The sequence below is a fragment of the Lissotriton vulgaris genome, chromosome 9 (genome assembly GCF_964263255.1).
Source record: "Lissotriton vulgaris chromosome 9, aLisVul1.2, whole genome shotgun sequence".
Taxonomy (NCBI): domain Eukaryota; kingdom Metazoa; phylum Chordata; class Amphibia; order Caudata; family Salamandridae; genus Lissotriton; species Lissotriton vulgaris.
The window spans coordinates 1,023,240,660-1,023,257,611 of NC_141697.1; the positions used below are offsets into that span (position 1 = coordinate 1,023,240,660).

Genomic DNA, 16,952 nt, shown 5'->3' on the forward strand with positions numbered 1-16,952 from the left:
CGAGAACGGGGGGAAAGGCGCCTCTCTCTGAACTCCAGTTCTGCATGAACGCATCCCTCACATTGGTCAAGGGATCCGGCCTTCAGCTGAAGTACCTGATGATCTGGTGATCCAGTCTGGATGCAAATAGGTCCACTGAGAAGAGACCCCAATGGAGGTCCAACTCCTGAAATACCGAGGGATCAAGCCTCCAAAGGCTGAGGTCTCTCAGTGGTGGGATTGACAATCCGCCACTTGATTGTTCACGCCTGGAAGGTGTTCTGCTGTGACTGAGATCTGATTTTCCAGAGATGAAGGGACCTTTTGCATGTAGAAACTTCCAATTTAACAGTCTAGAATGGCGGCAGGTAAACTCAAGTTCTCTGTTATCCGCCACAGGAAATCAACACCCAAAGTTGGAAGCCAATAATCAACCTCTCCCCCTTAACCCCTCCATCTGCAATACTAGCCTGGGCTGGCACTGCTTACTGACTAATGTCCGATCATTGCCCAAGCAATCTGGGACTTGCTTTCTTAAGGGCACACCGAAATTTGCTTTCTAACGGCAACTTAGCTCAAACCTAGTTCCACCCCGGCAATCACGGTGGCGAACCCTGATGGCTACCGCACCCAAAAGCTTGATAAGCAGTCTAAGGTCGGTGGAGGCATAGCCATTTTTCATAAGGATTCTAATAAGGTAACTACTCTAGAACAATGCAGTGGCAATAAACTGGAAATTTGTGTTTTCAGAATTGACTTCCAACCTCACTATTGTTGGAAAAGTGCACTTGTATACCAGCAACCAGGCTCCCTTCAGGATTTCTAGCTACAACTCCTGGAACTAATTTCATTTCCTACTATTAGGAGACGTTAATGTACATAGCGAAATCTCCTCTAATGTGGACACCTTGATACTCCTGGTGGACCTAGCCACCTTGGGACTGAAGATCAATGTAGGCCCCACACATCTTGCGGGACACACTTTAGATCTTATCCTGACCTCTTCTCCCAATATCTGCTGCGAGGCCCCCTGCCCATTCACATGGTCAGACCACTCTACTTAGATTTCAAATTTAAGGGCCAAGGGCTACTCCTGCTTCCGCTAAAGCCTTGCGCAGTCTTCGAAGACAATGGCATAAAATCACACCTGATCGCTTCGCAGACACATTTCCAATCAATGCCAATTTGGCACTAGGAAATATCGAGGATTGTTTGGCTAGCTACAATGCTATAGGAGAAACAACTCTAAATCAGTTTGCCCCATTAAAATCTTACCCTAATGAGGCTAGATGAACACATGCAGCATGGTTCTCTCCACATCTACGGCAGGACAAAAGCCTCTGCAAAAAGCTGGAAAGACGCTGGCATCTCTCCCATTACGCAAATGATAAAGAAACGTACTAGAGCTGTCTTGCCCACTGTCATAAGAACCTAAGGAAAGCGCACAAAATCCATATTGAGTCACAACTTAATCAGGCAGGAAAATCCTCTAAAGAACTCTACCGCATCCTCAACTCTTTCAAAAATCCGAAGGCCTGCCATAATGAAGAAACTCCTTCACAAGATCTCTCTGATAAGTTAGTGCCACTTTATCCAGAAAATTGAGAGTATCTACCATAAAATTACCAAAGATAGGAACCCTTTGAATGACATCTGAACCTGCTGTCCCTCACACCCTCTTACTGCACATTCATTGGAATGCTTCCCCCCCCCCACAAATGATACTGTGGAGTCTCTAATAAAAACGGTCAAATCAGGTTCCCCTCAGGATATTCTACCTGTAAAAGTATCTTCATTGCTCCATAAACAGTTGTCATCTGCTATCTGTTCAATTCTTAATTCTTCCTTGTGCTAGGGCCATTTACCACCCGAATGGAAAGCTGCCCAAATAATTCCCATCCGGAAGAAACGTAATACCACTCAGGATGATCTGTCCAACTACCGTCCTATTTCTCTGTTACCTTTTCTGTGTAAACTTTCAGAAAAACATATTAACAAGCAGCTCTCAGAGTACATTGAAGTAACAGGATGCCTTGATCCCTCTCAGTCTGGGTTCCGACTTCGGTTTAGTATGGAGTCGGCATTGATTGCCATCACAGGCAACCTAAGAGACTCCCTGCACAATGGACAAGCAGCACTACTAGTGCTGCTGGATTTGTTAGCATCGTTTGACACTATATCTCATTCCATCCTACTCGACAGACTAAAACATTGGAATCCACGGCCCAGCCTTCCAGTGGTTGTCATGCTTCTTAACTCACTGCACTCAAACCATCAACCTCTGTGCCTTCCGATCTCAAACTTCGGAGTTGACGAAAGAAGTACCTTAGGGATCCTGTCTCAGTCCCACACAGTTCAACATTCATGTGGCTCCTCTAGCAGACTTACTCGGGGAACTGGGCTTCATTCCAATTTTATACACTGATGACCCCCAGCTCCTAATGGCCTTTGATAAAAACTCTTCCAATATCCAGTCATGACAGCCATTTCGGCTTGGATGAGGAACAATTTACTTCAGCTTAATGCAAGTAAAACGGAGATTATGCTATTTGGAGAAGCTCCTCTACTCTGGTCCTCAGATTGGTGGCCTACTGACCTGGGTGCTGCCCCAGTCCCCAAAGCAGTGGTAAAAAACTTAGGAGTGCACTTGGACCAGAAACATACAATGAAGGAGCAAGTCACTCCCATCGTGAGCTCCTGCTTTCACGTGTAATCCCCTCCTGATCTCTGCCAACGAATCCTCCTTCAATAGACTTCAGGTGGTCCAAAACACTGCGGCCTGTCTAGTTTCCAACTCTCCTGCCAGGGCCGCCTCTTTGCCGCTATTTCATGGAATACATTGGTTACCAATCCGCAAGCAGATCCGATTTAAGATCTGCTGCACAGTGCACATGGCACTACAGGGCAATGGCCCTAGCTACTTAGCAGATAGACTCACCCGATATCAGCCTTCCAGAACACTCCGGTCAGGCTCTAAATCGCTTATTTTGGAGCCCCATGTTAAGAAATCCTGCATAGGTGGTAAAGCTTTCTATCACCTGGCCCCCTCCTACTGGAATCAACTCCCTAGCCACCTCCTGAAATGCCCTGACTATCTACTCTTCCGTAAGCTCCTCAAAACTGAGCTTTTCTGAAATCCTCTTCTTGTTCTTACTGTAGCACTCCCACAGCGCGGAGATACCCCTCTGGGTGTGTCTCGACATTATAAGACACAAAATAAATAAAAATTAAAAAAAATCCCAAAAGCTCCTGGCTAGATCTGATTGGTGTTTGGAACTAGTACCCCCCCCCCCCCCCCCCCCCCCAAGGTGGTTGATGTTCCTGGCCACAGCAACATTGTCCATCTTTAGCAGGACATTGCACTGGATCTGGTCTTTTGTCCAATGTTTGACCGCAAAGGAGCCTGCCATCAACTCCAATCAGTTGATGTGAAGAGAGCTATCTAGTTCTGACCATCTTCCTCCTATGGAGAATCCCTCACATTGCACTCCCCTGCCCACTCCGCTAGCGTCTGATTCTATCACCAGGTCTGGTTGTGACCCAAAAATGGGGTGGCCATTCCACACTTCCATATGCACCAGCCAGCATTGGAGTTCTGCTCTCACTTCTGCTGACAGGGGAACGCACTCAGAGTACGTCTGATCTCTCTGTAAGTGAGAAATCTTGAGGCTCTAGAGGGCCCTGTGGTGCAAGGGTCCCAGGAATATAGCCTGCATGTATAAGGAGAAAATGCCTACAACTCACGCCATTTGTCGAAGTAAAGTGACTGATTTCGCTAAAGTGCAAATCAATTTTTTGACAGATCTTGGCAACCTTCCAAAAGGGGAGAGTGAGAGTAGCTCGGACAGAGTCCACCACGAAGTCCAGGAATACTATTGATTGTGTGGGAGACAACATTGACTTTTTCTCGTTGATGGGAAAACCTAGAGGTTGCAGGAGTGACATTGCCCACTGAAGATGGGTGCGCAAGACTCCTGGGTTCTGGTTCATCATCAGGAGGTCGTCCAGGTAAATTATGAGACGAACCCCCCTGGCCCGAAGATGTTCCACCATTGGTCGAAGGATCTTGGTGAAGCATGAAGAAGCAGAGGAGAGGCCAAATAGCAGGGTGGTAAATTTGTAAGTGATGGCAAGCCATTGAAACTGGAGGAAGCGCCGCTGAGTGGGAAATATGAGGACTGTTTGATACACATCTTTTAGGTCCAGTCGGACTATCCAGTCGTTGTTGAGGAGAAGATCTTGGAGGTCAATACTCTCTATATTAGAGTGGCATTAAACGAGCTACTCATTGAATTGTTTGAGATTGATCACTAGGCATTGCCCGCCATCGCATTCGTCCACTAAGAAAACGTTCCTGAGGAAGCCGCAAGGGTGCTGGTCGCCTGAACAATGGCAACTTTGGCTAGAAGGTCCCAAATTTCCGCTTATACCTAGTATGATTGTTAAGCGGAAACCTGAAGTGGTTGTGGAGGCCTCGACTGGACATGAGAGCCATAAAACTCTTTATCTGAAAGCCCTTGATGGATTGTAGAACCCAACAATCGGACGTCAGATCCCGCCAATTGTGTGCAAATTATGCCAGTATGCTGTATACTCCCCTACCCCCCCCCCCCCCGCCTCCCTACTGTGAGATAAAGGGATGACACTCACCATGAGAGGCGTTCTGATATCCACCTCTAGATCCACCTCTGGAGCCGCACTGTCTGGGGTAGGAGCGGATGTGGTAGAATCCGCTGAATCTGGAATGGTCCTGAAATTGTCCCGGTCTAGAAGCAGAGGCCTGTTGCTGCCAAGGCTGGCCAAGCTCCCCCTTACATGGCTGGCCCCGGTGAAAACCCGAGGTAGATCTTTTTAATAGAGGACTGGGCCTTGTCCAAGGAATTAAATGTCTGGAACAAATATACTGAGCTCCTTGATGAAGGGCTCACCGAACAAGCTGCCCTGTGCTACTGGACCCACCTCAGAGTTGACTAATTCCCCCAGTTTGGGGTTGATTGTTATCATGGAGAGGTGGGGACATTCCGCCTTTAGGCGGTTGCGGACATCTTTATCCATGGCCATCCTCTGTCTTTTGACCGTAATGCAGGTGGCCACCTTTTCAGCCGGAGCCGAGTCCAAGGATCTGGGGTGTCGGTCATCTTGTTTAGGAAGGTCAGAGTCAGGAGCCGAGGACTGTCCCCCATAGTATGGGCGTCAGGGCCTACGTGGCTCTGAGTCCGTATCTGAGACTAGGGGAGCATCGCCATCCAGTGATAGGGAAAGAGGGGTCTAGGTCTGGGACGGGGCACAGGAGAGGGTATGATGGACCTGCCAGCTCCAAGGAGCTATTGTCCAGGAAGGCGCGCTTTGGCAGGCACAGGCATCCAAATCTATGCCAGCACGCTTCTTTCCAGCCAGTTGGGGTGTCTCTGGTCTGCCCATAGGCTTTGGGGCGAGGCTCCCCTGGGTCCTACCTTTGGGTAGAGGGGTCTTAGGCATTGCGCTGCCAGCGTCATGAGCTTATTTTCCTGTGGAATTAAGGTTTCCTATACCGCCGGTGAATGGATGCGTCCATGAATTCGCAAAAATAGTCTACGAGAGGTAGGTAACTGCCTCTTCAGTATAGGAGTCATGACTCCTGTATTATGGTGGCTTAGGACGTTCTGGCTAGCACCAGCACAAAAAATGGGGGCCTGAGGCACCAGTCTGTGGGGAACACAGGCAGCCCTTTATGTTCTCAGGGCGGGGTAGCAGGATGGGATTGATCAAATTTACCTTTAGAAAAGTCACCAACTATTGTGAATTTGTACTTCAATTTAGTTTGGTAGCATTTACGCTGTTATTTTTCATTAGTAACAAGGCCTGGTTGGATTGACAGACAGTGGGGGTTGCACTCCAGAGCAATTCGCCTTAGCGCGGCAGAAAGAAGCCTCAGCATGGCCTTGGTATGCTCAGGACAGGGCAATGACTTTGAATGCTGCAAATCACGGGGAAATGTTGCCACTGGTGGCGAGAGATCAGCCCCATGAGGGGTGTCAGTCAGAACACCGGGCCTTGGGCGTGAAGGAGACACAGCGGCTGAAACCAATGCGATTGCGCTCCTGACAGGAATGCAATGCAGTCTGCGGTCTCACTGAGCTCCTGTAATTGTGTGCGGGCGCCACCCAGTGGTCGAAGGACCGCCCGCACAGCCCTAACACATAAAAGCACCGCGTAGAACCGAGTGCGCTTCTGCGAGCTAAGCTAATTAAGCGGTCCTGTGAAGGGAATCCAGTAATTAAAGCAAATCACTCTAAAACACCAACATGGAGAAGTGGCAACAAGCCTACACTTACATTATGGCTGTGAATAATTGCGAAGAAAGAGGAGAAAAGGACACCGTTGTAGGACTATGATGGCCTAGGGACGTCCTAATTGGTTGACCTCTGTTGAACTCTTATGAACTTCGTCCCTGATGGTGATGGGACTTGTGGTTCTTAATGTTTACATTGCTGCTGTTTGATTAAAGCTAGGAAAAGAAAGCCTAACCATCGCCTCCAGTCCTGACACACAATTATGCAAGTAAATAATCTATAAAGGCTACCCATGTACCATTGTGGGCTGTTTTTTTTATATTTTGTTCAGATATACTACCACTTAGATTCCTGCCAAATCTCAAATTCCCTTTTCCCCAGCTCATCAATTGTGCTACAGTTTCCAACTCTTCCTTTTTTGTGTATGTCTTTTTAATTTCTGCTTTCTGTTTTATCATGAGTTAATCAACTCTGTTTTCTTTAGCTTCCTTCAAATACTTTTACCTGCTTTATCTTGCTTTCCTCTCTTCGTCAATTTCTTTTCTGCCCTTTCTCTCTCTGCCTTCAGTTCACCGCAAGGTTGTCTCTGCCTCGTCTGACTACTTCCAGACAAGCAGTCGGATTGCAGTAACTCATGAACACATTCTCTGCTAACCTTACCTCCCCTGACTGATGGCAATTCTTCTATGGTAAATAACCTTTACTTCTCTTTCAAGTCTGTGAGTTGTAAACTGGTGACATTAGTATTGTAAGTGATCCTCCCAGGATCTTCCTATCCTCTTGGTGTGGTGGTTTTATAGGAACTCTTTGCACTTAGCACCTCTGTATTGGGCTTGAGATTTCAAATAGTGGAAGAGTGGGTGTTGTAACAGATTTTAACATAGGGAGGCATTTTTTCCTATCTGTGATAAAGGTCAATATGAAGTATTACTAATATGTGAATGTAGTTGGTGGTATGAGTGCATTTATAGCAAATACTACATCTGTTTGTTTGATAGAGGAAAATATTCAGATTGTGGACCAGTTGGTCTAGCATGTGCTTTTCAAGCTTACCTTCGGAAGCACCGTTCTCTTTAGGCTCCGTCCCTGCTTTTTTGTTTGTTGTATAGAAATAATGTAGAAAAATACAGAAACGTTTCAACATTAATAAGCCACTCACATTCACCCTCCCAAATCCCTAAAGTTTTGTAGTGGTCGATTCAGTCAGTGAGTTGATTCCCCCCAATTTCAGTAGTTCAGGCTACACTGATAATCAGTTGAAAAGATGCAAGACCCTGAGCCCAGGTGGACATATATCCTTTTTACAATCTTTCTCAGCATACATTAATACTGGCAGCCACACCACTAGTAAGCTATTTGTTCGTAGCATGTGTAGGTCACATCCTCTGCACTTGCTTACCATCTGGTGCTGTGCATATACATTGCACAAGTGGTTTATCTTCAAAGTAAAGGTCTAAATTTTAAGGTGACTCGTCATCCCCCCAAAATCCACATGCACCAGTACAAACGCAGCACCTTTGCAATGATGTTCACCCCATCGGATATGGAACTTTTTTCAGAGTTCTGAAACGGCCAGGCTACAGAAGAATATACGACGACCTCTTCAAAATCGACCTGAGTATTTTTGAAGGCCAAAACATATAGGGATGATTCATGGGGGTGGGTTATTGGTATACACCCTTCCAGTTTTTCACTTAAGTGCAACAACAAGTTCCGGTCATCAGACACTGATAGGGTCAGTAATCGCTGCCTACTCGGAGACCACGAGGAATCAAAATGTTTGGCTTGTCAGTCCTTAGGAGACAAGACCATATGTTATCCAAGGGAGCATCCGTGGGCACACTACAAAACGCAGCGCCAAAGTTTTCCTGAGTCATCAACAGAGCCCACCATGTAGGACATTGAGGGCACATACTCAGCTGAGGATAGGGGTGCCCATCCAGCACCAGAGGTGGCTAGGTAAACCAGCATCAACAAACTGTGTTCTCAGAGGCCTCCAATTTCAGGAACCAAACATTTTCAGGGTCCTCAGTGAAACTTGCACCAAGGACACAGACAGCACCTACGGCGTCAATGGCATCTGAGAATCTTCCCGTCAGTGTTTGTCCTAGACTCCAGTGCAAGCATTGGCCTCGAGGGAACCATAAGATTTCACTGAAAAGACTTTGATAACTGATGCTGACCACTTTCACTGAGAGCGCTTTGCAGCAACAACCCACCATGATAACTGGGCCAGAGCCTTTTGTCATCATCTGTGGTGGTGTTCCCGTATCATCCTATTTTCCTTCACTTTTTTCGTTGATGGACAAAAGCGCTACAACATGCACCTGATGCTTGGTGAAGCTTTCTTAGCATGGTAAGACTATGTAATGCGCGGGGAGGTAGCGTGCCATGGTGTAAAGTGTCATGGTTTAGCAATGCCATATGATGTCCGTTGTTTGGCTACTTGCTTTGCTAATTGAAATGACAATAAAATAGTACTTTGTTTTTTTTTTACACGCCTAGAAACGACATCTCTGTTCTAAAACACCTTCTTTGACACTAAAACCTGCTTCAAAGCAGGCATCGACACCTGCATCAATATCAAGTGAGCCAATGCCTGCAGTAGCATTGCCTGAACATTTTCCTCAAATCTGGAGCCAGGACCAGCATAGCCTAAGAAAAGGAACCTTATTTTGACTCGGCCCTATTTGAGAAGCTTAAAATGTTCCCTATAACTGGGGGGTTGGGGAGAGGGTGAATGGGCTGAAACACAGCGGCCTAGCCTCTAAAGCAGTTACCGACATATTTACCTTACACCTTAAGTGCAGTCAGTAGCACATTGGCCTTCACCACATCCATCGCTACACATGACTAACCACGGGCATGAGCTAAGAGCATGTTTCCTATGATGAGCCCACTCCAACTGCTTATGGAGAAGACCCCTGGTAAGGTTACAGCGTGGATTCCCTAAAAGACCCATCTTTAGAGCCATACCCAGAGAAGGCTTTGCTGCTTGATGACATCACAGCATATCAGCCATCCAGAGGGCATCAGATCACCACAATGTGAAGCTGAATGTGATAGAAGAGAATGACAGTTTTTTGGTATAAACTCCCTCCCAAGACTTAAAGATCAGTTCACTTCTTGCCCATGCTAAATAGCATGACCGAATATGTGTCCAAAGCTTTAAAGCACATATTAAAAAGAAAGGTTGTAATCCAAAGGTTCGAGAAAAAGTACAAGATGCCAAATGAGTGCCTCTTGTACATCAGACCTGATTCCCAGATGGTTCACACTGCCAGAAAAAGGACCTATGGCCTAGGATCAAACGAAGTTCAAATATCAGATAAGGAAAGCTACTAAATTGATGCAGCAGGTAACCATCAACACGGAGGCTTACTGGATCAGCTACATAGTGGGTTGTTGCCAACTCGGTGGGCCTCCTTTCCAGGAACAACAGGTACGACTGGGAGGAGATGAAGAGTTGGTGAAAAACTTGCCTGGGCCTATTGGACCCGAGGTAATAATTTGGTGCAGGAAGGTAAAATAATCTCAGATGCCCATATACAAAGCATCACATGAGACCAAGAAGAGTATCCTGTTCTGAATCCAATTGAGGACCCCGCTGCTGAAGAGAAAGGTTGCCCATCCTTGATGTCTAAAAAAGAGCTCTGGAAAGAAAGAAAGAGGCACCTCGAAGCAGAGATGGAAGTGATCCTACCAAAAAAGCATTATGATGAATCACTGAAAGAACATTAAATCCGTTAGAAACCACTTGGGAGGGGGGCTTACAAGCTGGGGTGGGCGGGGTGGCAACCACTCAGGAGGGGCAGGGGTTTTGGGGGGTAGGGATAGGGACCACACGAGAGGAAGGAGCACATTGAACGTGAGCCACTGAACATACCTGAATTTCACCACAAGACGAGGAGCAGGACATAGACCAAGGGATATTTCAAGATCTCTAACGAACCAAGACAGCAAAACCTCAAACTGATTCTCCAGAGGATGGCATCAAATCCTACCCCTCGAGGCCATTGCTGCAGAGGACATCGCAATGTACAATGCAGTGATAGAGATGCCGACAAAATGTAGTGCAATTGGATAAACAATAATTACAGCCTTGTTTTCTGCTGGGAACTATATTACCATCACACAGGAAGAGCCAGTACCTCGCTATGCCACCAACAATTCTTGATCAAGATAAGGAGGTGCTCGGAGAACCAGCAGCATGCAAACCTGTAACTCCATGGGTGAAGAAAAAATATTAGCGCTCCTTTTAGGATCCCTTATTTATTAAGGGCAACTCAGTGGCAGACTCTAATTGTGGCTACCACCAGAAAGAGAGACCGTGTCCCAACGACAGTGGGCACTCCATCTGAAAAGGAAATAAAAGGGGATGGAGATTGTAGGGTGCACAGTCAAGAAAGAAACTGCCATACACTGGGGGATTGCAAGCGCAAATGCACTTGTTACCACTATGCTTATCAACAGTGGGAAGTAAAAAGTACTTCCCCAAAAAATAGGGCAATGTCTGTTCTAGATGAGGGGAAGGTTATATCATGAACCTGCCTCACGTCTGTTTTAGATGTCGAAATAGGGATAGCAGATAACTGTGTTCCGGTACCCTCAGGAGACACAACTGACTATAGGTCTCAGGCTTCAAGCACTAGGAGCATGCATATATTATCAATACTCTCTTCACAGGAGAAAAAATTAAGAAGGATAACAAGACTGCAAAAGCCATGGGAACCATGCAGTTTCACAGGCACAAAAGAAGGGTATCTGCTCTGATGAGAAGGCAGTCAGGAAGGCTTTCAAATCTTAAACCCCTACAAACAATGCATCAGCAAGCTGGTGCATAGCTGTTAACACCACCACAGTGGAAGCCCTTATGAGGCATGACCAGCGAAAGGGGCCAGCCTGCAAGAGGGCTGGGCAGTTAGAGCAAATTACTTCTCAGAAAAAGAATTTCACCAAATAACCCCAGTGGGGAGCTGAATGTCCTGCAGTGGAGAGCTATCGCCTCAGACAAGTGGATACTAAATATCATCTAGTCTCGTTACTGTATCGAGCTGCTAGAACAGAAACCACACAAAGGAATAGCTACAATGTTTGCAACAGGAGGTATAGGAACCCCTACAAAAACAAGCAATAGAAAAAGTACCAAAGGAAGAGAGCAATAGACTCTGTATGTTCTCTTGTGTCCAAACCAGGCTAGACACTTTGACCAATTCTGGGTCTCTCATTCTTAAACAAGTTTATAAAACTCGAAAATTCCAGATGACACCATGATGACAGATGGTCATCACATGTGTGCGTGAAAAGTACTGTATGGGCACAGACCACCTCAATGACATCTAGATACATGTGGCTACGAACAAGAAGAACCGAACATTGCTTTTCGGTGAACTAGGCACACTATCAATTCAAGGTACTTCCTTTTGATATAAAATCAGTACACAGGGTGATAACAATGTTTGGCTGAGGTAGTTACCTACCTAAGAATACAGGGGATATGTGTGTACTCCTTACCTAGATGACTTGCTAGGAAAAGCAAGCTAATTCACACAATGTTTTACCTCAACAAACCGGGAAGGAGAGAGTCACATATACCATCAAAACTAGACCAAAACATTTGGGAACAGGTCATTCAAAGACTGATAACTTTGATAGTATACACTTACCAGATATACAAACTGTAGAGGCAGACAGAATAATCAGACAAGCAGTTGTCGCTCATAAATATGAGATAAAACAACGAGTGTTAGGAAAGGTTTCCCAACAGTGGGGAACACCATAATTAGACCTGTTTGCCACACTAGAAAACACACAATACCAAACCTTCGTGTCCAGGCAGCCTCACCACCTCTCCCGGGAAATGCCCTGTTGATAGACTATTTAGGGAAGATTGTATTTGTTTTTCCCCCAAAACCACTGATACCATCAGTAATAACTAAGTGTAAACTATCCCCATGACACTAATCTTACCACAGTAGCGTATATGAGGGAAATCCCTGACTGGTGTTTCAGTACACCAGTCATTAAAAGATTGCTAAAAGGAGAGAATAGCTCCACCCAGATGTGCATCAACACCCATATAGAATCTTAGGGCCTGATAACAATCTTGGCGGATGGGATACTCTGGCACAAATATGGCAGATATCCCGTCCACCATATTACAAGTTCCGTAGGATATAATGGAACTTGTTATACGGCAGATGGGATATCAATCATGTTTGTGACGGGGTATCCCAGCCACCAAGATTGTTATCAGGCACTTCGTCTGGTGCTCGTGTAGTTAATGAAGGAACCATATGAACTACAAAATAGAGCATACCAAATTTACCCAACACTAAAAACAGCATTCCTGATAGCAGTTACATCACTACGCAGGGTAAGCGAGCTACAATCGCTATCCACACAGGAGCACTACTTGGAAATACACAAAGACAGAGTGGTCATGCAAACTAACCCACAGTTTCTGCCAAAGATGATATCACTATTTCAAGTAAAATATTGTATGGACAATTAGATTAACAAAGAAATGCACGTGGGTCAAAGAGAAAGGTAGCACTACAACATCATTGCACAGCATTTGAACCCAGAAAAGATTGCTGTTGCAAAACCTTTAGGTGTAGAAATGCAGCTTGAAGAATTTCCTGGATTTACATGCAACCCTCCCACCTCCCCAGAAACGACGTGCCTTAAAATAGACTATGAAGGGCTAAGTTCTACACATGAAACAAAACAGGAACCAAGGAAACATGATAATGAGGTTGCCAAGGGGAAGAAGAATCAAAAGAATGGGGACCACGCACAGAGGCTTCCCAGGGCTCACTTCTGAGATCACAAGGGGACGGACATACCACCAAATGGCAACCAATAATGCCCTCAACACAAAACAAGCACTGGCGTTGCCAATAGGTCTCGCAGTAGGAAAGTTGGAGCTATTACAATTGCAAATAACAATGCCTTTTATTTTTATTTTGCATGTTAAAAACATAAAGAGCTTTGTCATTTACAAAACCAATATCTCCAACTTTCCTACTGCGAGACCTATTGTGCACTGCACAGTGTGTGTGAAAGTGGCACTGCGTGGGTGTGAGTGGCTTTGAGTGAGTGTCGTTGCGTGGGTGAGTGGCGTTGCATGTGTGAGTGTTGCATGGGTGAGTGGCGTTGCGTGTTGTTGCATGGGTGAGTGGCGTTGCGTGTGTGAGTGGCGTTGTGTGTGTGAGTGGCGTTGCGTGTGTGATTTGCGTTGCGTGTGTGATTGGCATTGCATGGGTGAGTGTGGCGTTGCGTGTGTGAGAGTGGGCTTGCGTGGGTGTGAGTGGCGTTGTGTGTCTGAACGTGGTGCTGTGTGGGTAAAAGTGGCACTGCGTGGGTGTGAGTGGCGTTGCGTGTGTGAGTGGCGTTGCGTGTGTGAGTGGCGTTGCGTGTGTGAGTGGCGTTGCGTGTGTGAGTGGCGTTGCGTGTGTGAGTGGCGTTGCGTGTGAGTGGCGTTGCGTGGGTGAGTGGCGTTGCGTGTGTGAGTGGCGTTGCGTGTGTGAGTGGCGTTGCGTGTGTGAGTGGCGTTGCGTGTGTGAGTGGCATTGCATGTGTGAGTGGCGTTGCATGTGAGTTGCGTTGCGTGGTTGAGTTGCGTTGCGTGGTTGAGTGGCGTTGCATGTGTGAGTGGCGTTGCATGTGTGAGTGGCGTTGCATGTGTGAGTGGCGTTGCATGTGTGAGTGGCGTTGCGTGGTTGAGTGGCGTTGCGTGGTTGAGTGGCGTTGCATGTGTGAGTGGCGTTGCATGGTTGAGTGGCGTTGCATGGTTGAGTGGCGTGGCGTGGCGTTGCGTGGTTGAGTGGTGTTGCATGTGTCAGAGGCTAAATGTAGCACAGGGAGACCTCCAGCGGTAAGACAATCAAAAACAACTTAGAAAACATTTCACAGTATGAAAAGTTCAAACTCATGAGCGAGCGTGATACACCTTAGCTAAAAATCATGATAAATAACAGAAGTGAAACTGCAAGTACAGAAGGACCAGCTTTGCTTGTTTAAAACTCAGAGGCAAAAGAAGAGGACATATGTACTTATGACATATGCTCTCCCACTTCAGGCAGATGATTGTAATGTGTAAAGCGTCTTGTGGAGCAACCATGTCACATGAGCAGATCGTGGAGTCTGAGAATGGCAGCCGAAGCAAATACAAACAAGAGGAATGACTGTGAGGCGCGTTGGTGTGAAGCACATCAAAGGGCTTCTCCTCCCCTAATTAGGTGAGGAGAAGCCGTTTCGGGAAACTGAAAGTACGGCCGGCCTGCGACCGGCCATGAATAATTAGGGGAGGAGAAGCCCTTTGATGTGCTGGGCTGGCTGGCCCTGAATGCGCGTGCATGTTATCACGTGGTTCACGTGAACAGCATGAAAACCGCGGGGCTGAAAGCCCTTTGGTTTGACGATGTTTTCGCCACTTGAATTCTCGCTCCGCTCGATGCGCTTGCGCACATCGATAGGTCGCGAGACCTAAAAAATAAGAACAGGACAAAAAGAGAAATATTACAGATCCAACCACTAGATGGTGGAATACTGCATAGGATGTGAATCCAGAAAATGCTTAATGCATCAAAAACTACACCTGCAGATACGTAACAATTTATTTCTCTGCAGGCAATCAGTGGTTAGATGTAGAAAAAAACAAGCATCAACTATTGTCGACACCTCTGTCGTCATGTTCCTCTGTACTTCCATTCATCCATCCTAGGGCAGAAGAGGTGATTTGAAGGAGTTATTCAATTTTGGAAGTCTTCCTTTTTAAGCTTCCAATCATTTGCCACTGTAATGACCCCAACAATATATACCCAGTGACTTTGATGAAATATAGAAAATCATTACACAAATATGTGCTTAATTAAAATCGCTGGAGTATTCAATTTAAAAGGTGCACTGTTTAGGTTCAGTTAATTCTCAAATTGTAAATGAAATTATTTTTGTTCATTGCCCATAAGCCATTTTCTAAGAAAATACAAAATGTTAAAACAGAAAAGCCTTGATATAGCGACCATCATTACGATTTATTACTGGTTTTTTTTTTCCTCAGGGCAATAACTCTGCATCAGCATTGACTTGCCTGGCAGCACATACATCAACTGCCCAACACAGTGTTTCCTCTTTCATCTCTTTACTATTCTATCCTAAACTGATCACCGTGTTGATTCCAGTGCTCCTCAATGGTCCTCACAGTATCAAAAGTTTAGATTAAAAAGTGGAAAATTAGACATTTATTCTTAATATGGAATGTAAATTAGGTACTGCCCCTTCTTTATGATTACTGCTATGCTCCAGACTTTTCAGTCATCCATAATGCTTAGAAGCCTGGACTGCATGACCAAAATATGCTAAAATGATGCGGGAAATTGAACCACATGCCATCATTGATAGTTAAGGTTCATTGTTGAGAAGAGAAGTCTATATAAATTATTTTTAGTTTGTTCACTGCAGCGGGATAAACTTTAATTATTTTAAATGTTTTAGTGGGGGTTCACCTGTAGTAGGTGATAATTTCCCTACTCCAGATCTGACAGGAGTCCTACCCAGCTCTGTTACACGGAATGCCATTATCTTATTACACGAACTGGATCTAGCATGTTTTCAGGCGGTGTGTGGGGTTAAAGAGCGAATGGTTATTGTTGGCCATGAACTGTGCTTGATTAAAACTGACATCCCTATGCATCGTTTGGTTTATTATTCAGATGTTCCATTCAACATCTTCACCACAAAAGTAATTTCCACACAATCTTAATGTTTACAAACCTACCGTTTATTGTCACTAACCAACCGCGACGTGCTCTGAAGTGGAGGATTACAATCCCCCCCCCCCCCCGATAATCTGCGACCATGGATCAGGCTCACAAACCCCTAGCATTCCCAGTCCGAAGGCTGACAAACACCAATAACATGTCAAAACAAGAACAGCCCGTTGGCAATTTATACAACTGGAGGCTTTTAACTCTGCACAGGAAAAGGTGTCTCTGAATTTTGTGAGGAATAAAATTAATCTAAAGATGAAGTTCTCTTTAATTTTAGGATTGTGATGGTCAGTCAAGATAACTATAGAAACCTTGTGACAGAAGGGGGAGGGGGAACACCCCAGCGGCTCCACACTCGCTGATCAGCCTCAATTGTGAAGGAGCAGGCAGCAGTGAAATCTTTAGGGACAAATAATGTATGAGTTCACAGGACAGAGGTATGTACTTGGACCACTCAATATCTTCAGCCTCTTGAGGGTTTCTATTCGCATTTCTGGCCCCTTGGTGTGTGACTTCAACACAGGCAGGATGGCAGCACAGCCAACCAACAGAGCTTCAAAATGCCCTCATGGTCTATTCTCCGTGATGAGGAAGTTGCCAGCACTCCGAAGCCTCACAAGCATTTCCATCGACATCTTGTAGATTAACACTGATGATGCTGTTGTTGAGTAAAAAACCTTAGTCCTTGACAGCGTTTTTTTTTAAATACACAGCTTCAATGTTAGAAGTGGTCATCTAGCGTCTGAAAAAAGGTATTTGTCCTAAAACTAGGAAATTCTTGGTTTTCAAATGGTAATAGAATAAAGTTATCACATTTTGGTCAAAATATTTATTGGAAATGAAGTTCCTAATAATTAAAACCATAATCTGATATCCAAAAAGATAGGAAATATAATTGTTCTTTTAATCATCTCGGCATCGAGAAGAG

The 16,952-nt window shown here is 45.4% G+C and overlaps 1 protein-coding gene across 5 annotated transcripts in view; it reads left to right on the plus strand.

The window, feature by feature from the left end:
• LOC147692727 (cyclin-dependent kinase 17-like) overlaps positions 1 to 16,952 on the plus strand; it is a 600,938-nt gene that overhangs the window by 580,167 nt on the left and 3,819 nt on the right. For 3 of the 5 annotated variants that reach the window (XM_086938917.1, XM_086938920.1, XM_086938921.1), the window contains one exon: positions 6,820 to 6,940. The exons of the other annotated variants lie outside the window; for them this stretch is intronic. In XM_086938917.1, coding sequence (XP_086795043.1) covers positions 6,820 to 6,905 — 86 coding nt within the window. In that variant the 3' untranslated portion in view covers positions 6,906 to 6,940. The remainder of the gene's footprint in view (positions 1 to 6,819; positions 6,941 to 16,952) is intronic. 5 annotated transcript variants of the gene reach the window in all.